At 43.0% G+C, this 26,772-nt stretch overlaps 1 protein-coding gene across 2 annotated transcripts; it reads left to right on the forward strand.

Moving 5' to 3' along the window:
- The first annotated feature begins 354 nt into the window (after window positions 1–354).
- Window positions 355–26,772, forward strand: Gcnt4 (glucosaminyl (N-acetyl) transferase 4). Of its 2 annotated transcripts, XM_046426965.2 has the most exons (3): window positions 355–591; window positions 680–1,064; window positions 22,344–26,772. In XM_046426965.2, the coding sequence occupies exons 1-3, from the start codon at window positions 474–476 to the stop codon at window positions 23,710–23,712; spliced, it is 1,872 nt and encodes a 623-aa protein (XP_046282921.1). In that variant the 5' UTR covers window positions 355–473; the 3' UTR covers window positions 23,713–26,772. The 2 variants fall into 2 exon arrangements, with proteins under 2 accessions (XP_046282921.1, XP_046282951.1); XM_046426995.2 differs by lacking the exon at window positions 680–1,064 and having other exon boundaries at window positions 481–591.

Below are 26,772 nucleotides of genomic sequence, written 5' to 3' on the forward strand. Positions count from 1 at the left end.
GTCCTGGGTCCTGGGTCCTAGGTTCTGTCTGGCTCCCTACCAACAAGCCAGTATACTGCCGGCTTCCAGTCAATAACAAATGATGGAGAAAGAAATAAGCCAACTGGGATGATCTAGCTTGCTGCGAGAGATTCCTTAAGCGCAGGAACAGCAAACACAACTAGCGCTTAACTTTACAGTTAGCATACTTGCAAAAACCCGCTACGAAGGACCCCTGAGACAGATCCTGCCAATTGGTTTAGTAGGGGTGTGCCTTCTTTAATGCAATTATTTAGTGAGCGGGAGTGGGGGCGGATATCGCGCCCTGAGGACTCGCCACCCTCAACCCGGCTTGAGGATAGAGGAAGTCTATTGGGCATGTAGGCACTGATTGAAAAACAACTTTGTAGCTTATTTATTGAGCAAAAGGCTCCACCTTCCCACGCTGCCGATAATACTCTGCCAGGCTGCGTAGGACATTCCTAGTCTTACCCATGAGAACAACGCGCCTACTGCCTACTGCCTACTGCCTACTGCCGCGGCTGGACGATTCCTGCAGTGCCCGGAGCCTCCCGGAGCCTGGCGTTCGCTGGGGAGCCGAGAGTCGCAGATGTGAGTCTGCTTTGTCACCGCCCTCTGAGCGACTTTGGGCAAATCGCTTAGCTTTCCTGATCTCGGATTTCTTGTCTGCTTAATGCAGGGAAGGAACCAAACCTGGATGACGCTAGGGCAGCGGCAGAGAGCCGGGTGGCTCGGCCTGGGTGCGGCGAGCGCCTGCCGGAGCGGAGCGCGCAGCGGAACTTCTGTCCCAAGCGTGGCGCGGCGCGGCGCGGCGCAGGGACCCCGGAGTGCAGGGCGGGGAACTCCCTCTGCGGGAGCGCAGCGGCGGCGCTCCTCCTTTCTCCACACGTCACGGGGACTGCTCCGCGTTCTCCCATCCCGGGCCGAGGGAAAGCAACTGCCTGGCAGGGCGTGTGGCCGAGGTGGCGACCAAGGCGGAGGTCGCGAGTGGGCCGCCCCAACTCCCACCGGGTTGGCCTCCGCAGCTGCGGGGCCCCTCATTCGGGGCTCCCTGGGTCCCTTGCGTAAGTCGACTTGGCCACGCAGGCAAGAGAGGAACGCCCGGGGTTGGGGGTATCCCGTGGTGGTAGGCGCCGTGCCCCTGTTTCAGCCGCTGGGTGGCCGGGACACCTCGACCCTCTCCTCGCGACTTTCACTTTCCCCGAGGGAAAACTTGGGCGCCAAGTCCTTCTCGGGGATGGGGGTGGGGACGTCTGCCCGGGAGGGCCTCCTCGGGATCCCGGACTGAGCCCCCACTTGGCTTAACGCCAGGAGCCAGAGGGTCCCCAAAGGAAACTGGCGGGCTCGCAGAGTCGCGGGGCAAGCGGGCGACCCCGGTGAACACTTAGACGATGCCGCAACTCCAAGGCTCCGCGCGGCACCCTAGCCCGCGGCAGGACGCTGCAAAGTTCCCTGAGGCCCGCGCTGGGAAAGGGCAGCGGACGCGACTGGGCGCGGAGTAGGTCCTAGGAGACGGCCCGCGGCCGCAGCGCGCAGAGCCGAGCCGCGGGCGCGAGGGTACCGTTTTCCCAGTTCGCCCCGAGGGGTGAGAACACGCTTGTAACCCCCGATTTGCCTTAAGCCAGGATCCCTCTGTTTCGGCCCTTGCGGAGAGAGATCCATACGCGAGGAGCGTGAAGGAGTTGCTCCTGCAGCTTCTCTAAAGCCAAGGGGATTGGGGCGGAGGGGGTTCTCTTAAGTGTTCTTTGCGGGGTAGAGCTGCGGCCCGCGCTTCCCAGGCCGGGCCCTCCGCAAGGACAAGCTTTTGGCTTTTTAAGGTCAAGTTTTCTTGCCGCAGAACCGGCGGGGATCATCCCCCTTCTAAATGCCGGTGCCTTCCCAGCCGGCTGGGAACCTGCAGAGATCTAAGCGGAGTTGACTTCACCGTCTTTACGTGGGCGGTGCGAGTGGGTGGGTATTGTTTTGTAAATGTTAAGAGCTAAGCTTTCCGGAGTGGAGATGCTGTGGGAAACTAGAAAACATCCTTTTGCTGAGCAAACGGAGGGGTGATGTTATCCCTGGAGCACACCCACAACCCCTTTTTTCTTACCTTTAGAATTAAAGAGCAACAGACCAGAAGATTAAGGGAGTTGGGGATACTATTAATTCGTTTAGATCTCTCATGTGATTTGGAAGACATAGAAATCACCCTTTTTGATCTTACTTGCATAAAACATGCCCTTATTATTAAGCCATCTTTTAGCATGACATTCTAGAAACACAGTTCATTTTGGCAGCTATGGTTGATAGTGTCTTGAGGAAGAAAAATCTTTGAAAGTGAATTATTGCTAAGAACTGTTCCTATGTTGCACTTTCTAAGGATCCAATTCTGTGTGAACAATGACCAATTAAGATGTTGTTGAATTATCTTTCACTTGTATTAGGAGAGAAGGAATAGCCAAAGAATGGGATTGTGTGGCACCGAATTTTCACTCAGGAAAACTACAAGGAGAGTGTCCTTGAGAGAGAAGTTTTTTACTCTTTTCTTTAGAAAGCAAGGTATATAGTGGTTTGCTAAATGTCACATCCGCACCGAGATAGATAGGGATGAATGACAGAATTGGGCAGTAAGTCAGAGGTGGTGCTGGATGGCTGAGGGGAGAGTGGTGAGAGAACCGGATGAAGCCAGGAGAGACCAGGCTGGCATCCGGTAGGGGTGGGGGTGGATGGTGGGTGGAGTCTTAGGACAGTTTCCCGTCTGAAAGTGTTCTAAAGAGATGTGAATTCAGAACCCAACTCTGCTGCATGAGGAATGTATTTGAGGAACCCCTAAATAAACAGGGCTGAGTCAGGGTCTGAAAGGGTGAGGTGGAGGCAGGGATGACATAGTGACTAGACTCAAGACCAATTCTGAAATGATTTGGAAACAATTTTATGGAAGGTGTGAGTGTGGGGAGACTCCCTCTAAGCTTGGGTGCTGTTGTTTTCAGAAGCAGGGGGCACTGTTGGAGGAGCAGGTGCCAGGAGAAAAGCCAAGCGTGGTTTTGTTGGGTCTGAGCAGCTTTTCAAGGTTCCTGAATAGCAATGCTTCTCAAGAGGCAGGATGGAGCGGGCCCTGGCTGACTCTCCAAAACTGGTTGTCACCTGTGTCAGGAGTGGTGTTTGAAGCCTGGGGTGGGCAAGAGGGATGCTGACTGAGGACTGGCAGCTGCTCCCAGAGAGGTGAGACAGAGGGATGGCTTTTTTAAGATGAAGGAAACTTACACATATTTAAATGTGAATGGGCTGTAGCAAGTTGGAAGAAGTTGAACATACAGACTATCTGGAACCCTTGCCCCTTGAAGTATTAGGTAAAAAGCAATTTGATTGGGATGATATTTTAATATCAAGCTCACATAACATAAAGTGTCAGTGTCTTACAACATATGAAATATGTTTGAGCAATTTGAATTTTTACCTTCTAGATCATGCAGATTTAATGTTTAAGGGAAACACAGATGGTGTTCACACAACAGAGCTGCAGCATGGGTAGGAGCAAGGCCCCTGGAGCCAGACTTGGCCCTGTCACTCCATAGCTTGTAACCTGGCATAAGTTTCTTGGCCTGTCTCAGCTTCCAGGTCTCTGAAGTGGCAGACTTGTAAGGACCCCTGAGAGGTATATGCTGTGTACCTCCTTGTGGACAGATAAAAATTGCATAGGTGCCTCATCCATGCACAATATGTGCATCATGCCTGGCACATAGCAAGGTTTCAGTAAGCCCTGGTGCTACTGGCTTCGTTATGATGATGTCATTTCTGTGATGTCATATCTATCATTTCTAGACATAAAATTTCAGACCTGGAGAATTTTGAAACTTGGCCAAGACCATAGAGTCAAGAGTAGCAAGTTAAGACCAGGATCTCTTTGGCCTGACTCACAGGCAGGGGCACCTTCCACCTAGCGTGTCAACAAGTGCCAGGTACTGGATCTGGTTCAAGATCAACTATAATAGGAGGATCCAGTCACTGCTCGCCAGAGTGCAGTGGAGCAAAGCAGACATCAGTGGCAACACTTACAGACTACCCAAGCAATTTAGAAATGTGTGTTTGGTATTAATTTGCATTGCTTTGCATGTCATCTTACATATGCATTTCCATATGCTGGTAAATTTCCCCAGTAGGAGCAAAGGCTGAAGTTTCAAGTATAGGAGAGAAAATAAAATTAACCACGAATCAAATGCAGCTGTTTCACTCTTAATAGCCTCCTGGGAATGGTGGGCTTGGTGCTTTTAGGAAAAGTATTGGATCTGTGTTTACTGTTTTAGAAGATAGGGGAAGCCAGATATCATTTGATAAAAGCAGGTATATCTTAACATGTTGGGGAGCTTGATCTTCCAAACAAAACAGAAAAATACAAGAAAAGTAAAAGATGACCAGAGAAAACTTTCATATAAAAATGCCAGAAAATGAAGCAGAAGCAGAAAAAGAAGGCTTTATGAAGCCAAACTAATAAGAAACACTAAGGGTCAGCAGGTAATGGTTGAATTTCTGCTAAGCAGTATGAAAGTTTAGAACATAACTACAAGTATTTGAGCCTTTAAAACCAATCAATTCTCCCTAATTTGGACTTATTGGGAAATGGGCCATTGTATCTTAGTAAAATCTCACGAATGCAGAATATCCATAACCAAAGAAACAAAGTACGATTCTCTTACTTAGAGCAATGGTTCTTAAAGTGTGGCCCCTGGGCCAGCTAGCTGCAAAGTAGCACCTGAGGACTTATTAGAAATGTAGGTTCTGACCACTCAAATCTGCTGAAAGGAACCTCTGGAGTTGGGACCCAGCAATGTGTGTTTTAATAAGTTCTTTAGCTATTTGGAGCAGCAGTCATGCCTGGTTCTTTTTTTTTTTTTTTTTTTTTTTTCACTTTTTCAGCTGTAACCTTAACTTTTCTTGTGTTGTGATCACCAGCTTCTTGCTGTGCCACTTGACTTCCATGCTTTGCTGATCTGGGAGATGGGAGATGGTTGAATGGAGACTCAAACCCATTGCTCAGCGCATCTGCTCAGAGCAGAGTACAGCAGGGTGGCTGATCCCGTCCCTTCCTTGGTCCAAGTCCTACCTGATGGGAGATGCTTTCTAAGATCCCTTCCTTTCAGCCTTAGCATTCTGCAGCTCTGTAGTCCCCAAGCTGTCCAGGGCCAAGAAGGTTTTGTTTCACTGCCTTTTTCTTCCTTTGGCAGCCTCATACCAAACAAACTGTGACTCATACCGAATGTACAGTCAGCCAAAACACTGAACCATCCTCTACAGATGCTCCTGTGAAGCCACATTTGTCCATCTAGTAGGCGTGCTGTTAATTTTCTGGACCTGGGAGTTTATCTCTTAAATTTCATCTTACTAGATCCAAGTCTGACACAATCTGTTTGGGTTCTATTTCTGTCCAATTCCCATATAAACTGATGTCCTCTTCTCCCTTGGACACTGAGATCCTGGCCAAAGAATTAATGATGATGTGAGTGTCTTTATTAGTAGCCACCTCATACGTAATGAGGCTCAAAACCATGGAAGCTTTTGCAGTCCTATGGGGACAGCACTGGAAGAATAATAGCTGTGTGCACTGGTGCCCGCCTGTAATCCTAGCAGTTTGGGAGGCTGAGGCAGGAGGATCATGAGTTCAAAGCCAGCCTCAACAACTTAGCAAGGCACTAAGCACTCAGTGAGACCCTGACTCTAAATAAAATATTAAAAAGAGGCTGGGGATATGGCTCAGTACGATTCTCTTACTTAGAGCAATGGTTCTTAAAGTGTGGTGATATGGCTGGGGATATGGCTCAGCACCCCTGGGTTCTATCCCCAGTACCAAAAAAAAGAAAGAATAGTCACAGTCCTGGCATCATTCCCATTTGAATTACTGTTGTTCTAAAGTACTCCCTCAGATGGTTTCCCTTTTTAGGCCCTTGTTCTGTAACTTCATTCCTGGTGTCTGTCACAGCACAGCCATCATGAGCATATTGTAAGTGAACTTGGAGATGGCTTCACGATCCCTGTATAAACCATCAGTTTGGAGTTTTATTTATTTATTTATTTTAAAATATTTAATTTTTAGTTGTAGTTGGACACAATACCTTTATTTTATTTATTTATTTTCATGTGGTGCTGAGGATCAAACCCAGGGCCTCGCACATGCTAGGCAAGCACTGTGTCGCTGAGCCACAACCCCAGCCCCTTGGAGTTTTATTTTTGTTTTTGATTTGTTTTGTAGGTGACATAGAGGTGAGTTTCAGCTTATTTATAGTCAGATTTAAAAGAATTCAGAAATCTAGGAAGCAAAAATTGTGCCTTTCTTTGTTTTACCTTAGCAGAAATTGTGCCTTTCTTTGTTTTACCTTCTAGAACTTGACTTTTATGCTAAAGTCTAGATTTAATCAAAAGACTCAAGTTTATCTGATTATTTTTTTAATCTACAATTTTGCTGATACAAAATTTTGCCCTAAGGAGCTGGAGATGTAGCTCAGTTGGTAGAGTGCTCACTTCACACGCACAAGGCCCTGGGTTCAATCCCCAGCACCACCAAAAAAAAAAAAAAAAAATAGCCTTTAGAGGAACACAGTGACATAATATAATGACATAAGAGAAGTTTTAAAAGGCAAAAATCAGAACAACTTCATGGGGGCACTGCCTCATCATGGTTCTTATTCAGACCCCACCGGGCCTCCACCACATTAAAATTCTCACCTTAAGCCAAACTTCAGATTCCCCATATCTGAGCTTGTTTTCCTCCTGCAAGACACTACCAGGCCTCTTTTTTGGGGGGAGGGATAGAGCTGTTGTGCTGGTCCTTGAGCATGTTAAGCACATGCTCTACCACTGAGCTACACCCCCCCACACACCAAACCTACTTGGATGACATGATCTCCCTTACCATGATAAACCAAACCAACCCCCCCAAAAGTGCCTGTAGATAGTAAAGTTCTCTGTAAACTCGAATCTCCCTTGTAAGGGAGACAGAATTTCCACTTGACCCTCTTAGGGTATTTTGTGTACCTGAGAATTAAGTTGACATAAGAAAGACTAATAGAGAAAAGCATACAAATGTATGAATCTTACATGACAGCAGAACCCTCATAAGGAAGTGAAGATCCAGAGACAGATGAATACTTACATTGTGAATTGGACAAAGAGTAATAAAATGAGACAAGGCCAGGGGCTGAAGCTCAATGTGGACTGGGTGGAGAAGTGACCAGCAAGGTAAGGTGAGTTTAACAGTAGTGCACATTTTCCTGAAAGGGCCTCAACTTTCTGTCCTCCTTGATAGAAATGATACTTGCTCATTTTGTACAGGAATTTCATCTCTTGCTTTTAAAAGAAAAAGTACAAAGCAGATGATCTTGCCCCTCTGCTTTTCAGGGGCCTTAAGTCAATATAGCATTATGTCAGAATGCCATATTTGAGGGCAGCATAGTCTTAACCCCTTCACTCTGTACTTTATGCTCTTTGGTTGCTTTTTATTCTCTCCTGTCATCTCTTGTTGGTTTTCTAGCTTTTGTTTCCTACTCTAGTTAGGGGGAAATAAACATGGTTGTCCCTTTAAGGAAGGGCTTCTGAGTTGTTCTCAGGCCTGTCCAATGAACCTTCAGCCCTGGTGGGTTTGACCTGTTGGCCCATTTCTTCTCTGGTTGTCTACAAGACCCAGCCAGCCAAGGACAGAGCAGCTGGTGCAGACAGCCACTGAGGATGGGCAGTTCTGCTGGGACAAGGAAGAACAACACCTAGCATAGCTCCTGTGCTCACTGAGGTTCCTTTTCCTTCTCCTCCTGTGTCACTGCAGCATATTTGGATATCTGTGTGTTTGCATTGACACCCCCATGTTCCATCTTAGAACATGGGGATGGCTGGCTCTGTGCAGCCCTCAGTAGCATCATCATCAAAAGATGAGACCGAGGGGCTGAGGATGTGGCTCAAGTGGTAGCGTGCTCGCCTAGCATGTGTGAGGCACTGGGTTCAATTCTCAGCACCACATAAAAACAAAATAAAGATATTGTGTCCACCTAAAACTAGAAAATAAATATTAAAAAAAAAGATTAGACCAAAAATGCACTAAGAGAAGGGTAGGGAGATTGTGGAGCTGAAGGATGTGGGACGAAGAAGAGATCCCAAGGAGAGAGGAACATGGAGTCAGCACCACGGCGAGAAGAACACGGAATAAAAGAGATGTTTCCAAGAACAGCTAGTGACTTGTGCTTTCGGAGAACTGTCTCTATATGAACAAATTCAAACAGAACAGAACAACTGGGATTTCTTTGGGTTGTGTTATCAGATCACCTAAGACCTCACTGTTATTTCTCTGTATTCCTCGAGGCAGGAGTTACTAATTGTATTCTCGCTTGAATCTAACACAGTACCTCCCTGGCCCACAATAAAGATTTGCTGGATGGGTGGACAGCCAATAGAAGGGGGACAGAAATAGGATTCATAAGAATATAAAAGGGGCTGGGGTATAGCTCAGTGATAGAGCACTTGCCTGATGTGGGAGGCCCTGGGTTTGATCCACAGCACTGGGAAGGTGGGGGATATATTACTCCAAAGAAGTGAAGGCAGAGATTTGAACAGATATTTGTATATCCACCTTCATAGCAGCATTATTCACAATAGCCAAAAAGTGAAAGCAATACAGGTGTCCACTGGCAGAAATGGATGCCCAAAATGTGGTTTATACATACAATGGAATATTATTCAGTCTTAAAAAGGGAGGGAAATTTTGGCATAGCTACAACACAAACGAGCCTTGAAGACTCGTATATTTACTGTAATAAACCAGTCAAATATTGGACAAATACCATGTGACTCCTAGTAAATGAATTCCTAGGATGGTTCAATCCATGCAGGCAGAAAGTGGAATGGTGGCTGCCAAGGGCTAGAGAGGCATGAGCCAATGTTGGACAGGTACAGAAGTTCACTGGAAAAGATGAAAATCTGTGGATGGTTGGTGCTTATAGTTATGGAACATTTGTGCTTAATACCACAGGGTCCTTAACACTTAAAAATGGTTAAAGTAATCACTGCACTCTCCATGCATGTATGGAAATATCACACTGAACCCCATTAACCTATACAATTAATATGCATTAATAAATATTTCTTTAAAAATGGCTAAAGCGGAGCCAGGCACACCTATAAAATCAGCTACTCAAGAAGCTGAAACAAAGATTTCAAGTTTGAGGCGAGCCTAAGCAACTATTGAAACCCTGTCTCAAAACAAGAAATAATAATAAAAGGTGGAGCTCAGTGGTAGAGCTCTTGCCTAATGTGTGAAGCCCTGGGTTCCATCCTGGCACCACAAAAAAAGGCAAAAGTTCAAATGATAAATTTGGTTACATGTTTTATCACCATAATAGAAAAAAAGAATACTTTTATGATCAACTAATTTATAAGTTTGGAACAATAAAAGTCATTTTTATAACCAAGAAGTGAAAATATAGATTAGAGAGCAAAGATGGCAATGACTCTAGACTTAGAACTGTGCCATCAAAAATATGTTGCCTGAATCCTGGTACTGAGAGGGACTTTCAAAAGGTTTTAATCTTGTCCACTCCTCATTATCCCCATAATTCCCTCTTACAAGGCCTGGGGTTGTGGCTCAGCAGTAGAGCGCTCACCTAGCACGTGCGGTGGTTGACCTTGATTCTCAGCACCACAAAAAAAATAAAATAAAATAAAATAAATGAATAAAATAAAGATATTATGTCCAATTACAAACAAAAAATAAATATTCAAAAAAAAAACTTTCTACTTTGAAAAAGTTCAAGCCTGCAGACAAGTTGTTTGTCCATCTGATTTCCTCCTCCTCCACCACAAGAAGTACGAAAGTTTTTGATGTGGCTTCAGCCCCAGTCTGCCTGATGGAACTCCATGGCTGTGGCCTCTCGGAGATGGTTTCTGGGTACAGGAGTGGGCGAGGCACGTTGAGCGTGAAGCCTGTGCTGGTTTGCGGAACAGCACCTGGTCCATGATACCCAGCTGGTTCCAATGCCTTTGATCCTGACCATCACGCAGCTCTGTGCTAGTCTGGTTTTTCTGCCAGAACATACCCAGCTCATTAGCTTGTTTAGTCATCCCAGTAACCACGTGAGTTGGTGCCCTGGTTGCTGTCACAGACAGAGACTAACTGGATCCATGGCATCTTGTTAATGGCAGACTTATTAATGTATGCAAAGGCTGAGCAGGAGGGTAAAACAGGAAGGTGAGTGTGTGGTGGTGAGAAGAGGCATGGAGTCAGGAAGAAGGGGTGCAAGGGAACATTCAGGAAATGGCTCAGAACTACTCCAGATTTTGGAGTATGTCTTGGATAGCTATATGATACTGACAACTTGGGAGGAAAAAAAAAAAAAAAACTAGTCCTAAAGTCTCCCTTACATAAGAAGCTCTCAAGAAGACACCCCACCTGCAAGGTGACCTTTGGAGATGATGTGACCTGGGACCAGAAACTTTACACAGAGGAGGTTTGCCATACCCTGAAGGGGCTTAACTGAGCATGGTGAGCCGACTGCAGTCTTTGCCAACTTCAGAGTTAATTTGGTAAATCTTGCAGACTGCCTTCCTTCAGATGTTTACCTAAAGCCTCCATCTGCCTCCAAATATAAATGGATGAGAAGTTCAGCATATTTGAGGCATATTTTTGCACTTGGCTATATACAGGATTATACTGTTGTACAAGTAGATACTTTAATCTGGTTTAAATTTAATTTTGCTCTTGGGTGTGTGAATGTGATTAAGCATTACCCTTTCCCTGGGGCCATCTTTCAAAGTGCAAGTTGCCTAAACATAGAAGTGTTCATTTTTCTCATGTAGCAAGAATTCAGAGTGGGTGTTTGCTGCTGCCTATTCAGTGGCTTGAGGATTTGGGGACTGAGATCTCCAACAGTCTTTTGGTCTGAACCTCCTGGTTCCAAGATGGCTGCTACAACTCTCACCATCATGTTAGAGTTCTACCAGAAAAATGAAAGAGGGGGAGGAGGGGACAAAAATAGCATGCTTCCCACTTGAAAATCAAGCTCCTTTTAATAAAAACTATCTCAGATATCCCACATGATATTTCACTGATAGCTCCTCTACAGTGGAAGTTGAGGAAGAAACCTTTCACAGAGACATGCTTCTGCCACCAACAATGTAGTTCTCTTTGTAAAGAGAAAGGGGAGGACAGATGTTGGAGGGTCACTGGTGGTCCACCAGAGTCATACCTGCAGCTCTATTTCTGAACTCTATTTCACTAGTCTGTTCTGGCACTGGCCTGCACTGTTTTAAAGGCACCATCCATTAGAAAATCTGAGGTCTGGTGTTCCTTCTGCTTTCTGTGTAGCTGGTATGTACGCTGGCTGCTTAGTAAGCTAAGCAGTCACTGTGCTTGTTTATTCTGATCCCCTGCCTATTGAGACCCCGTTGTCAAGATGGGAACCACTGCTGGAATGCATCCTTGGAGGAGGTGCCAGATGCAGAGAGAGCTTCCTGCAGGCATTTCTAGATTGGACTTTCGGTAAGACAAAAATCACGGCTTTTGAAATTCCTATTTTTAGCAGAGTATTCCCAAGCAACTACAGATTTTTACTTCTTCTACCCCTTTCAGTTAATTTTGAATTCCTGGGTCTTAATTTTATTGTGTCTATATGCACACAAGTTTCTGAGGGCAGTATACACGTGTTAAACCAAGAAGCACAGACCTTTGGCTGAATGAGGAAGCCAAACCCAGAGTCACTGATCCTGAGGCTTTTTGTTAAGTGTGGAAGCATATTGGAGTCTCCAGCTGCACAGTGAAGTCTCCGCCATATTGGCAGAACCCAAACACAAACAAGCTGATGGGAAATGGAGTGTGTCTAATCCATTCACCAGCAGCTTGGCCTGGCCTCAAGCCATTCCTGACCTTGATACTGTTGATTCACGTTTATTCCTCTGCTGCCTCTGAATGTAGTTATTTGAGGACATGAGATATATTACTCTAAAGGCACAGGTAGAAACCAGGTACCCGTGCCTTTTCAGCCAACTGCAGAGCCTTTGAGGAATTAATTTTGGCCAGGACAAAATACAGAGTTGTTTCCCTTTTTATTTTTAAAAATGAGGCTTTTTTTGTCTGTTTAGTACAGAAATCAGTCTAGTAAGTCCTCCAAAGTAAGAAATTTTTCCCGCTCAGACAAGATCTGGCTAAAGAAATCTAATCGTTAGGAGGAAGGGGTTGTGAGTAAACATTTTTTATTAGGCTTTGTACAAAAGGGGAATTTGGACCATATGTCTCACATGTATTTTTTAGTTTTTTAATGGTTTTAAATGGGATTACAGCATGAACTTTAACTCTCTGATCTTGTTTATTAACTTGTTTAAAAACTGGAAAAAGTTGAAAACCGTTAGTATCCTCCCCATTTTTTTGTGTTTTTTTAATACCTCGCTGGAACGGGGTAAGAAAAGTTATTGTTAACTTAGTGTACCTGTTAAATTTTGTCCTTTTAGCAGGTACCGGCCGAATTTGAATAGCCTGGACAGGCGGTGTTAAACGTAGCCTGTTAAGATTTTTTTGTAAGTTTTGAATTTTTATGTCTGATTTTTTTTCCTCAGATTGTAAGTTATGGTCAGACTTTGTACTATCGCCATTTTGAATTTGGGTTTTTAAACCATGTGGCGGAGAAGAACTTTGAGCCCCTCTAGGAATCTCTTTTGGATTTTTTTTTGTAGGAAGATCTTTTACCTCTTCCGAAGGGCTTTTTTTTTTTTTTTTTTTTTTTTTTTTTTATGATATCTGTCCCTAGCATTTCTCTGTGGGCTAGTATGGTTTTGTGAGCTTAAAGTCACATTTTTAACCTTAGGTTTGGCTTTTAGCGTGGTTTTTGTTTTTAAACGGCCTAAGGGAAAAGGAATTAACTTAGCCTCAGGCGAATTTTTTATTTGAATAGACTTAATAGCCCTTTGTAAGCCTTTTAACAGGTTTTTAGGGGGCCACGAACTTTGACCCATATATTTAAAAAGACAAATTTTTAGAGCTGTCTAAGTTTTTTGAATATTTTTTATGTTTTTAGGTAGTTTATTAGAAAAATAAACCTTTTGTAACTTTTTTTTAAATTTTTTTCAGGTAGATAAATTTGGAGACTTTTGTTTACAAAACCAAGGACAATATTTACCTACAATTTTTAAGAATTGTAATAACTGAGCTTTTTTTATCTGTTTTTTTTCTGATTAATTATACTGTCTAAAATAGTCAGATACATTTCCTTATCCGTAGAAGTTGAATTTTTCATTTTAATTAATTTAACGTCTCTTTTTTTTAATAGCTCCAGGTACTTTTGTGACCCAAATTGTCACCTTTTTTTTTTTATCTTTATCTTTATCCTTATCTTTATAGCGCGCTCCCACTCAATCTAACTAATCTAGAATGCCCCACGTTGGGCGCCAATTCTACCACGCGGCCTGCGCAATGGTTTCATTAATGAGGTTCTAGGCATAAAGTTAGTTAGAAGAGATCGAAATAAAACACACAGACTCAGTTACCTTATTTCTATTGCCAGGTCCGCGACGGCTCCCCTCTCTGGCTCCAACCTCTAACCGCCCAGCAGGGCAGCAAGGATTACTCAGGGCTAGCAGGAGAGAGAGAGAGTGAACACGCCAGGGAGTAGCCTTTTATTGGGGAACAAGAAATTCAGGGGATAATTCCATCCAATGAAGGTTGAGGGGGGACTGCACTCCAAGGTCAGGGTCAGTGATTGGGCCCCCGGGGTCAGTGGTCAGTCACACCCCCACACGGACGGGTTCTCTCATCAGGAAAGGGCTGGGAAAATTCCGACACAGCCAGAAGCCTCAGACCCTTAACAGGAGTCGCCCAGTCACGTGTCAGGCTGGCTTCCCACAGAGTTGGCCAAATAAATGCTTTCACAGGTTTCTTTGGGGGGGGGTTGGGAATCAAGCCCATAGACTCTGGGTAGGGAAACTTACTTTATGTCTAATACAATAAACATCCATTTTAAAAAACAGATGTATTTTTTAATTCAGTTTTTCTCCTTTATTGGAGAAGAAGCCAAAACATTCTCAACCCACAATTTAAATTTAGAACACATAACATGTATTTTGGTTTTATGTTGTGCCCAAACTAACTGAAATGAGAAGGGTAGAGAAGGAAACCCTAGAAGGAATGAAACCTCTGTTTCATAAAGCTTGAGAAGCAAAGATCTAATCAATAAATTATCTCCTTTTTGATAACCCTTTATGCCTAAAAATGGGTAAACGTTGAATGTAAGCTCTCTTCATCAAGCTAAAATCTGAAAGCATAGGTGAAAGGAAAGTGACCACAACACTCAGAGCAACCAAAAGATCTTTATTGCAGCAGTGCAACAAAGAGAAAGGAAAGAAGGAAAGAGAGAGAGAGAAAAGAGAAGAGATGAACAGGGAGAGAGCAAGAGCAAGAGAGAGACAGAGAGCACTCGTAAGAAAGATAAAGAGCAGGAGAGAGAGAGAGCAAGAGAGAAAGAGCAAGAGAGAAAGAGCAAGAGAGAGAGCAAGAGAGGAAGAGCAAGAGAGAGGGGGGCCTGGAAGGAGGGAGTTTTTATAGCCCAAATCTAATGGGGCCTCTGGGTCTGCAAGCTGCCTTGTTGGCCCAAGGGGGGGTTAAGTGTTCAGCCTTAAGCAGGGTTGAATGTTCAGACTTGAGGCAAACAGGTGATAAAGGACCAGATAGAGGGGGGTTTGAGTGCGTGGGCTATCTTGCAGCCAACATCTGTTCAGCCTGCCCTGCAGACAACAGAGTTCAGCCTGCTCTGCACCCAACAATAGGTATTTTTGAAATCTACCCTTCTTATTTAAAAAAAAAAAAAATCTCTATAGAGAAAAATTCAATGTTTTGCTCCACAATGAAGGTCACAAATTATTACAAAGTAAAAATGTTTCATTGGTTTCATTATCTCATTTTAGACTTCCGGCTAAAAGCCCTGATGGATAGTACGTTTTGTGTATTGGAATTGCTGCCAAATCCTTACTACTGTTTTGCTGGTTACAGGGTTCTTAGCTGTCCATGTGGCTTTGCCAGCTAAGATACACTAGCAGCTTTTGATGTTTGCCCTGTGGACAGATGGGATAGAGCCCAGAATCAAGTCGTTCTCTTCTAACCCGTGTGACTGTAAAAAGGCAATTGAACTTGGCACTTTCTTGCTAGGCTTTCGCAGCCTAGATTTCTTACAACCATGAGGGACCAACAGCTGGTCAACATGTCCTGATGTGGGTTGCTCATATCCCATGTAAACCTACACTCTGTGACTCTCCTCCAACCTGAGAGGTTCCAGTGAAGTTACAAGCAGGAAGCATTATAATCTAAAGAGGCAGGTAACAGTGACTTTCAGAACCACTATTCTTATCAAAGCCTCTGTTTCACAGTCTTGCAGATGAAGTAGTCCTTTATCCAAGGAAGGTCATGACCGTAGTCTTGGTTCTTGCAAACTGAAGCAAACTGCCTAAACAGAAAGCTATCAAATGAGACATGTTGTACAGGGACCTCAGACAGAGGCCCCTTGGATGAGAGCCAGCCGGGAAAGTTTTACAGGACCTCTGATTTTTGGCAACGGAAGACTGCAAAAGCCCTGATGGGAAGTATGTTTTATATATTTGCATTGTTGCAAAATCCTTGCTACTGCTTTGCTGGTTATAGGGTCATTAAGATGACAGCAAACAGGGATCCACAATGAGCCATTACAGTTTTGCCACATCTGTAGAATTCCCCCCAAAAGATGTTGAACTTGGGGAGAAGCTCATAGCTTCTGCAATGCAGTGTTACAAACGCTCTTTAAGCTCTGCATAGAATGGGTTCATTTAAAATTCTTTTGTTATAAGTCTTCCAAAAAATATTGAACATACTGGGGGAAAAAAACCACAACTCAATGGTCAACTAGAAAACTATCTTCGTGACTCTCAAAATCCAAGACAGGTATATCTACATCATTCTGAAAATCCAATGAACAATTTTGAAACTTCAGTAAAAACCTTTGACAAAAAGGAATGTTGTCAAATAGTGAAAAACAATAATTAGAAGGTCAGCATAGAGGAATAATAAATGTTTTCGAAAAATAAAATGAACAACATGTTGACTCCTTTTTAGTTTTTCCGAGAAAACTTTCCTCTCACAGAGGTTTTCATACCTACTTAGTAGACAAATTTGTGGACCAAAATTGTCTTTTTTTCCTAAGTTCTTCACATGCACTCTATCATAGGACCTCTGTAATAGCACTATTAGATTGAAAAGCCATTCTCCCATTTCACACATGGGAATTAAAGACTTGCCCAAGATTAATGGTTTGCTGGGGTCGCTTCAGGAGTTTTGGATGGTAGAGCCCGGACTAGAATTCAGGTCTTCATTTGTTCCAGTAAGGAACTAACCCTGTGCCAGAATAGATAATGAGGTTGGAGTAGTGAGCAAGGCCTTCAAGGAACTTACGTGCCTGCGTGGCAATGGATAATAAAGAAGTAAAAATATGTCAAGTGCTTAGAAGAAAACCAGGAGTATGATAGACAGGAGAGTGATTTGGGTAGAGTGATCATCAGAGAGGACCTAAGGAAGACATTTCTCCTGAAACTTGAAGGTCCAGGGGGAACTGGTCTAGACTTGGGAACAGCAAGTGCAAAGATCCTGAGGCAAGGAAGAAGCTGATGTCCCAGGAACTCTTATAGGACTGGTGTTACCAAGAGCTTAAGAAAGAAAAAGAGTAGAATAAGATGAACTGGGGAGAAAGGCAAGCATGGGAGCTGCTGGGCTTTATGGTCATGGAAGGGATTTCCAATTTTATTTTACATGAAGTGAAATCTCAGTGAAGTGTTTTATGCATAGGAAGTGGGTCTAGGGAGAGGGGTTGTTCTAACGTATGAATTTTAAAAATCATTTTGGCTACAGTACAGAGAATGGAAAATGAGGGAGGACAGTTGGGAGATTGTTTTATACCCAGGCAAGGGTTGATGCTGGTTTGGATTAGGGTGGTTCCCACAGAGTAAAAAGAAGTGAGCGGATCTGAAGTACATTTTGGATGTAGAACCAAGAAGGTTCTACTACTGCCAAGGCATTGAAGAGGTGGTCTCAAGCTGCATTTAATAGTAAAGGCTCTGAAATTGGACCACAGTTGGAAATCTTGACCCCTAGCTATATGACCTAAGGTAAGTTATGTATCTCTATGACTCTGTTTCTCAATCTGAAAAAAATGAGGGAAATGATAGTATCTACCTAAGGAAAAGAATACATCAGTCAGTGTAAATAATACTAACACTCAGCATAACCATTGTGAAAGGACAGGTATGTGTCCCCACACAAGCAATACAAAGACTTCTGTTGGCTTTGGTCAGAGTGGTCTTGTTGAAGGGGAGCAGGGAAGCAGGCTGGACCGAATGCCACCATAAGGGGCCTGGATAGGAGGGGTTAGGGATCCTTCCTTCTTCTGCTTGGTGGAGAGCAGTTAGACATACTGCTATGATCTAAAATTTATATGTTGAAACTTAATTGCCCATGTGATGATATTAAGAAGTGGGGCCCTTAGGAGATGATTAAGCATGAAGGGTGGAGCCAGTATGAATGGAATTAGTAACCTTATAGAAGAGGTATGAAGGAGCAGTTCACCCTGCTATCATTTTTCCCTTCTGCCTTCCACCATGTAAGGGCATAGCAACAAGGTGCCATCTTGGAGGCAGAGAGTGAGCCTTCATCAGACACGGATCTGAAACTTGATCTTGGACTTCTCAGCCTCTTGCACTGTGAGAAATAAATTACTATTATTTATAAATTACCCAATCTAAGTATTTTGTTCTAATAGTAGGAGTAGACTAAGACACACATTTAAGGGGGCCATATGTTCCCAGATCCCAGGAATGAAATGGGGTTAAATGAGGGTAGGCACTTTTGAAGGGAGAATTTGCTTAAAACTCCTTTTTTTAGATTTTACTTCTAGACTTCTCCAGGCATTGTGGGTTTGTTAATTAAAGTTTTTGGTGAAGACTTAGAAAAGTGAATTCTATTATTGTTTTTTTTCCCCCATTGAAAAGTATGTTGCCTCTTTTAGACATTACGTACTCTCTAATAATTCACAGACCCAGTTTAGGGTAGGGCTCATTCACAGTAGAGTGTGAAATAGAAGGAGCAGGGCAGTGCCTATATAGGAAGACTGTCATTGAAAAGCAAACCAAAAGGGGAAAGGGGTGTTTTTATTACAAGCAGCCTGGAAATAGTGTTCTCCACAGTGTCGGTGCCAGACAACGGGTCACTGCTGAGCTTTATTTTCTTCTGCAGACTTTTCTGACTTCCTGATTTTTTTTTAATGGAAGTGTTTACTTTTATGAAAAGTGTTTACTTTTATAAAAAGGCAAACCTTTTTCTCTTGTAGAAATTGTAGAAAGTATTAGGCAGTGCCCCAAGTAAGCACTGTTTATTGGGTGATTCTACATCATAATGATATTAAATTAGTATGGAAGCTGGGATGGAGGTAGTCAGGTACTACTCCTAAAATATTGAATTTATATTGAGACTTTTGGGGGAAATAGGAGGTAGACTGACAGATAGCAACAGGGCTGGGGCTAGGGCTGGGCTCAGTGGGAGAGCTCTTGCCTTACATGCATGAGGCTCTGGGTTCCATCCCCAGCACAGCAAAGAAAAAAGTGTGAGGGTACCACTGAGCACAATGGCACATGCCTGTAATCCCAGTGGCTCAGGAGGCTGAGGCAGGAGGATCACAAGTTCAAAGCCAGCCTCAGCAACAGCAAGGTGCTAAACAACTCTGTGAGACCCCGTTTCTAAATAAAATAAAAAATAGGGCTAGGGATGTGGCTCAGTGGTTGAGTGTCCCCTGAGTTCAATCCCCAATATGGAAAAAAAAAAGTGTGAGGGTTGGGGGAAATGATAAGCCACGGGTCTGGACAGGATTTGCGAGGATGTATTTGACATCAATGAGTAGGAGTAGCAGGGCAGTCTGGAGAGTGAGCTGGCGGGAGGACGAGGACGCATTTACCAGGCAGTCATGGTCTGGATCTGTGCTGGAGCACTTTGCAGGCATTCCCTCCTTTAACACAGTTGTTTTACTTGTGGGGACAGATGTGCAGAGGCTGAGGGGATATGTCTGAGGTCCAGGTGCTAGGTAGGCTGTCCCTGAGCTGAATTGCAGGGCTTCCAAGGGCAAGCTAAGCCCTTGCCCCTTGGCCAGGACGTGTCATGGTGGGATGGTGTGTGGCCTCCTCTTTTGCTTGGCACCTGAGCAAGGTCTCAGCTCTGAGCAGCTTTGTCCTTCCTTTATCACCTCTTACTTTGATCCAAAGAGTGAAAGGCAGTCATTTTTTAACATTGCATAAAATTGTCTCGTGAATTCTTTTCTTTAAAACATAAGTTCAGCGGGTCCTGTGTACTGTATTGGAAAAGCCCCAAGACTGGAGACAGGCAAGCTGGGCTTGGGGGAAGTGAAGGTTCTCTTGGGAACACTGAGCCTCAGTCCTCTGGTGGCTGGGAATTAGTCTAATTCTCACTGTGGGACGCAAAATGAGCCCTCAGAGAGGTTAACTAGTTCAGTCAAAGATTTAACTACCAAGTGCCCCTCCAGGCACTGAAGCCCAGGTCTGGGGCATCCTGAAGCCCAGCTACCTTCTTCTCTCTCTCCCCAGGGTCCTGACCTGCCTGAGTCACTGTGTGCAATTCTTGGTTCCTAAACGGAGTCACGCTCAGAACTTCTCTCCTCAGTCTCCTTCCACAGTTCTTGATTTATCATTCCTTCTCCTCTTGGAGAGGAAGCCTCCTACTCCTTTACAGCCTGGGCTTTAAAGTGGCCAGCTTAAGAGTTTTTTGGAAAGCTGCAGATGACTGTAGCCATTTGGCCCGGATGCTGTGACTCATACTTAGTGCACTTAACCGTGGTGGATCTGTTTTCCTGCTGCTTCCTTAGAGGCTCCAATAGTGCCTGGGAGAGCTGGGGAGAAGCTGGTTTGAGGAAATGCTTCATGTAACATTCTTGTCGGGAACTTAGTGAGGAGTGTTTTTTATTGAATTGTTATGGAACTTCTTCCACCTGAACTATAGTCATTAAACCTTGCCAAGAAACCTTATTTCATTGTCACTAGGAACTTGTACCTATGTGGTGAGAAACTCCGCAGGTCACTCTTCCTTGTCTGCCTGGATAGGTGGGAGGGGAAATATCCCTTCTCCATGGGAAGTTATTTGCAATGTAACTCTAAGAGTATTCCTTGCCAACAAAACACTTGCCTGCTTCCTGCCCTTAAGAGGAAAAGAGCCAGTCCCAAGGTGTTTGCAGAAGATGGCACTGCTAACCTGGTCTCCTAGGAAACCTGTGGCCAGCTTGAGGTCAGCCTTGGCCCCACCCACTCTGGTCAGACCTAGGTCAGGCCACAGGAGCTCCTACCATTCTACTCTGGAGGCCTCTGGAGTTCCTGTGACAGGTGGCCGGAAAGGGGGTGGGGCTGCTGATGGGCAGGTATCAGTCGTACCCACCTTCACCCTAGCAACTGAAGACCCCAAGGCCATGCTGCTTCCTGCTTTTTCCTGAAGAGCTCACTGGGAGGGACGGAGGGTGTTAAGCAGAAGCCCTTGGGGGTGGGAGAGCCAAGCTGAGGTTGGGGACCTTGGTTTTTTCTCTTACCTCCTGCTATGCGGGTCCTCTTGATTGGTGAGTTAGTGCCTCTCATACCCGTGATGACTTCTTAACCACCTGGGAAGAGGCCAAGTACCACTTCAAGATTTGACAGAAACTCTTTCATTCTAAAGGGCATTGTACCTCCATGTTTTTACTTCTTACTTGGGGAAGGAATGTTTTATCTTAAAGGACTTTCTAGCCATGGTAAGCAGACAAAATGGTTTTATTTTGACTTGGGAGGGTAACATTGGAGGACAGCTCATTTAAAGAATTTCAAAGTCTGACCCAAAGGCTGACAAAATTTTCCCTTAGAGAGGCCTTTGTGAAAGTAGTTTAGAAAGCCAGGAGCCTGGGCTGTCCCTGTACCCTCCCCCTCTTGGAAATTCACTGTAGTCCCCTGCCTGGGAAAGCTCAGAGTTGACAGAGCTGGTTGGGACAGGATCCTGATAGCACCTCCCAACCCCTTTCCAGAGTTCCCTGCCACCTTCCCTCTCCCGGGCAGGCAGTCCTGTCCTGAGATGCCCTCTTTATTTTTGGAGGTCTAATCAGGATCTGAAAGTTGAACTAAGATAAATGTTCCTTTTGGCCTCAGGTGAATTGTTTGCATCTCTGGGGACCTCTTCATACATCTGGTTCTCTAGACCTCTGTCCAAAGAAGAGCAATTCCTCCACAAATATGCTAAGGCAGAAATGCAGAATATATAAAGACATAGTGCAGTTGGCTCTCCATATTTGTGGTTCCCTCATATTCAACCAAACCTGGGTCAAAAATATTTGGAAAAGAAAACTCTAGAAAGTTTTATAAAGCAAAACTTGAATTTGTGGTCCACCCAGTGCTATGACTGATTCACATGAATGGAGTGATGCATAGGGATTGTGAGAGGTGTTATAAGCAATCTAGAGATAATTTTTAAAAATTAAGGGGGAAAAGTAGACAGGAGATTATGGATCTGTTATATGCAAATGTGGTGGCTTTTCCTACCAGGGACTTGAGCACTTGAGGATTTTGATAGCCATAAGGTCCTGAAACCAATCCCCCAGAAGGCTAAGGAGTTTATCTTCCAATCTCTTTGGTAACCAACATCTCTCAAATTAGGTATAGTTCACACAGAATTTCAGAAAAATACCACCACTGTACACGTTTCCATTTCCTGATTTCTGTATTCTTTTAAGGGCAAGAATCTTGTTTTATTATCTTTGGATCCAGCATTCTGCCAGGCATGTGGTAGCTACCTGTTTAAGTCAGCTTTTTCGCTGCTGTGACTGAAAGACCTGACCAGAACAATTGTAGAGGAGGAAAGGTTTATTTAGGGGCTCATGGTTTCAGAGGTCTCAGTCCATAGATAGCAGGCTTCATTCCTAGGAGCTTGAAGTAAGGCAGAACATCATGGTGGAAGAGTGTGGTGGAAGGAAGATGCTCACATGATAATCAGAAAGCAGAGAGGAGTGACTCCACTTGCCAGACACAAATATATATCCCAGAGGCACGCCCCCATGATACACATCCTCCAGCTATATCCTACCTGTCTTCAGTTATCACTCAGTTAACTCCTTCAGGGGGTTAATCCACTGATTGGGTTAAGGCTCTCATAATCCAATCATTTCTCTCTGAAACTTCTTGCATTGTCTCACACAGGAGCTTTTGGGGGACACCTCACATCCAAACCATAACAGCACCCAATAAATCTTGGATAAACTGAATTCTCTTAATTCTTAATATTAATTAATATCTACTGTTCCTTTTTCCTCTTACAGAATGAAGATATTCAAATGTTGTTTTAAATACACCGTACAACAGAAAGTTTTCATCCTGTTTTTAACCCTATGGCTGTTCTCCTTATTAAAGCTTCTAAATGTGAGAAGACTCCTCTTCCCTCAAAGAGGCATTTACTTAGTTGAGTACTCCTTAAGTACTTCACCTTTTGTAAGGAATAGATACACCCATGTTAAGGATGAAATCAGGTATGAAGTCAACTGTTCAGGTATCTATGAACAGGAGCCTTTGGAAATTGGCAAGAGTCTGGAAATAAGAAGGCAAGACATCATCGACTTGGAGGATGATGATGTTGTGGCATTGACCAGCGACTGTGACATCTATCAGACTCTGAGAAGGTACCATCAGAAGCTAGTTTCAAAGGAGGAGAAGGGCTTCCCAATAGCTTATTCTTTGGTTGTCCACAAAGATGCAATTATGGTTGAAAGGCTTATCCATGCTATATATAATCAGCATAATATTTACTGCATCCATTATGACCTTAAGTCAACTAACACCTTCAAAGTAGCCATGAACAATTTAGCTAAGTGCTTCTCCAATATTTTCATTGCTTCCAAATTAGAGGCTGTGGAATATGCCCACATTTCCAGACTCCAAGCCGACTTAAACTGCTTATCAGACCTTCTCAAGTCTTCGGTTCAATGGAAATATGTCATCAACTTGTGTGGGCAAGATTTTCCCCTGAAGTCAAATTTCGAATTAGTGTCAGAGTTGAAGAAACTCAATGGAGCCAATATGTTAGAGACGGTGAAACCCCCTAACAGTAAAATGGGAAGATTCATGTATCACCATGAGCTCCGTCAGGTGCTTTATGAATATGTGAAGCTACCAATAAGGACGAACATCTCCAAGGAAGCACCCCCTCATAACATTGAGATATTTGTTGGCAGTGCCTATTTTGTTTTAAGTCAAGCATTTGTTAAATATATTTTCAACAACTCCCTCATTAAAGACTTTTTTGCCTGGTCTAAAGATACCTATTCTCCTGATGAGCACTTTTGGGCTACCTTAATTCGGCTACCAGGGATACCTGGAGAGATTTCCAGATCAGCCCAGGATGTGTCTGACCTGCAGAGCAAGACCCGCCTTGTTAAGTGGAATTATTATGAAGGGTTTTTCTATCCCAGTTGTACTGGCTCCCACCTTCGCAGTGTGTGTATTTATGGAGCTGCAGAATTAAGGTGGCTTATAAAAGATGGACATTGGTTTGCTAATAAGTTTGATTCTAAGGTGGACCCTGTCTTGATTAAATGCTTGGCAGAAAAGCTTGAAGAACAACAGAGGGAAGGGATGACTTTGTCTTCGGAAAAGTTATTTATGGATAAAAAGCCCACAATCATATCAACATAGTAAAACCAAGATAAGAGGAGTTATTGGAGTTAATATGGAGTGATATACCATGCCAAGCCCAACGACATTGGAACTTAATCTTATCAGAGTTTGAAAGTCACCTAAAGTTCCATGCACTATAAGGAAAGCCACCTAGACTTTGATCACATGAGTTGAAGTTGATTTTTTTTAATGTTTGTTTTTGCTTGTAATCTCACTGAGCTAAATCAGAGAGCTTAAGCATTCAGACAGTCATCAAATATTTACTGAGCACCCAACTCTGCATCAGGTACATTTTTTTAGAAAACATTAAGGAATTAAATCCAAGTTGTAATGAGTTGCACAATGCCCTCAGGAAGCAATGACCTACTCTCATCTCACGGCAACCTCAGTATCTTCATGTTCTCCCATAACAAGGATTCCACTGAAGAAGCTGCTGGAGTATGTGACAATCACATAAACCACCCATTTCAGGAGAGTGTATAAGCACAGTGACCAGCATCTGTTTGTCTCTTAGTTCACATCCCTAAATGTTTCTTAACCATTCGAATATTAGGAGGAGAGATTCCACTACCTCAGAGACACTCAAAGAATCGTCTGATTGCTTGCTTGCCAAAGCGTAATTTACCTTTTGGTGCCTCATGCATTTAATTCAGGGCTGAGGGGACTCTGTTGGTCTGACATTTTTAGAGTATGAATGCCAGGGAAGAGGGTGGGGTGGGAGGTAGGGGAACTGGGTCAGGTGGTGCCTGAAGAGGAACCAAAAAAAAGGGTTATTCAACTTTTGTATCATGTTACACAATGGCGTCATGAATGACTTCCTTTCCAGTTCAACTGTTTCTCCAAACACATTTGCTGATGAAAAAATAAGAACTGATTAACAGTTCAAAGTGTCACACACCAGGACCTTAAACCTACATCTTCCACTTCCTAGGTTATCATGATAGGTAAGCTCCTTTACAATGGAATGCTTCCAATGGAATTTGTACAATTTTGTTTAATGGAACTCTCAAATCACTACATTTTTCTTGAAAACATTAACATGGAATATGACAGTTTTCTAAATTAACTATTATGGTCATTTAGAATTTTTTTCTTCAACTGTTAAAGTAGAATGATAATGAAATTTAAAAATTATAAAAGCTCTAAGTTCATTTCAGTTTTCCTCTGAACTTAGATCCAAAGCAAAAAAAAAAAAAAAAAAAGCTAATTTTCCTAAGGACAGGAATATTTATTAATGCTGTTTTGTGAAGCCCACATCTGACAGAACTACTGTATAGATATAGTAATTGTAAGTGCTGGAACAGGGTCCTGAGACCAGGCTGTAACATTTTCACCTGTCTCTTGGAAAACTGTGAACCCAGGTAAAAATTTTTTTTTAATTTTTATGTTTTGATGTCAGCCCCACTAACAAAGATGTATTGTTAGTTGAATCCAAAATAAGAATGTTTAGGAAATTGAAGTGTTAAATTTTTTTTTAGATTTCCAAATTCTACATGTAAAATGCACTTAAAAAGTTCGTAACACTAACTGCCAAGTGGCATCATTTGTCTCTCCCTTTCTATTTTTTCTTTAATGCATTTTTCTACTGTGTGTTTATGTGTGTGAGACTTTCAGATTGCTTTATTCTTCAGAAAACAACCATTACCAAGCCCCTACTCTTAAAAATCTCTTACCGTTTTAGAGAGCTAAATTCTGCAGAGGACCTGCACCAGTCAGTTAGTGGGCGAGACCCTGGACAAGAGGAGTCACTTTGATCTCCCTGAGCCTCAGTCCTCCTGGTGTTTGCATTGAGCACTTGGACATTTCTCCGGGCTTCCTCACAAGGCCTTTGCGAGAATCAACTGAAATAGTATCTGAAGTGGTTTGAAAATGGGGACGAATTTTGAAGTATCAGAGAGTGCTAATAGTGTAAAGCAAACTATAGGTCCAACCTCATTGGGAGATCTGAACATTTACCTTTTCTGAAAAAATCTTTGAAATATAAAAAAAGGAGGCCATCATTGCAGGGACAGCTTCTGTCATCAAATCCAGAGCTGTGAAAAGCCTTGTCACCATGTTTGAGAGTTCTGGTGAAGACAATAGGATTAGCAAATTGGTCCAGTGGCATAGACTGGACGAAGAGGTAGAAATATTTTTCCTACCATCCAGGATTAAATATATGAGGCCCTGTTGAGATCTTGGTTTTTATGCCTGTGATCATCAAAATAGGTACAAATGCTGACAAATCAATGTCAACCTCGTAGGCCAGTGTCCTGCCCTATTCCCTGTTTTTTGGGAAATGTCCCAAGTGGCTCATCACTCTAAGGCTGTATTCTAAAGGACCGTGGAAAGATGAGGAGGCAGTGCCTTCTTTTCCCTTTGACACATTTCTCTGGACTTGGTTCCTAACATTTCAGGGAGCTTGTGGCCTCACACTCTTGCCTTGGGGATCCTGCAGATTCCTTGTATGCCTTCCAACCTGATTCTTCCCTAAAACCTCTGGGTATGCTTCTCTTCCTGGTCTGGGAATGTTCTGTAGCCTGCGTTTTATAATTATTCTTTGTAAAGTATTTATTGACTCTAGACTCTTAAGTTACTTAGAGATGAGACTAAGAACTTGGAGTCGTAAATTATAGGTGGGTATTAGATAATATTAATAATGAAAAAGCTACTGAAATATATCTATATTATGTGAATAATCTACTGTAATATGTGTACTTCAAAACCAGTGTTGCTGCTATTTTAAATGTTTTACTTATTTTAAATGAAAAAAAAAACATATATATATATATATATATATATATATATATATATATATATATATATATAAATTTTGAAGATTTCTCTTGCCTTCCAGAATGTAAAGATATACTTACCTATTCATTTTTTGACATAGCTCATGGGGAATAAAAATGACAATCTGTTTAGGGAATATAAAGTGATTGTATCCTTATGTATGTTACAACTGCTTTTTTGTGTGTGTATGATGAAATAAGAGTTTTGATTTTTAAATTTTTTTTTATAAATTGGTCTCTAAATTTCCTTTGTTGTTGTTGTTTGCCATTTTAGAAATAAATTTCCCATTGTATAAGTTTTAAA

The sequence above is a fragment of the Marmota monax genome, unplaced genomic scaffold (assembly GCF_021218885.2).
Source record: "Marmota monax isolate L192 unplaced genomic scaffold, Marmota_monax_Labrador192_F-V1.1 WCK01_AAM20220418_F8-fsc00018, whole genome shotgun sequence".
In the NCBI taxonomy this organism is placed as follows: domain Eukaryota; kingdom Metazoa; phylum Chordata; class Mammalia; order Rodentia; family Sciuridae; genus Marmota; species Marmota monax.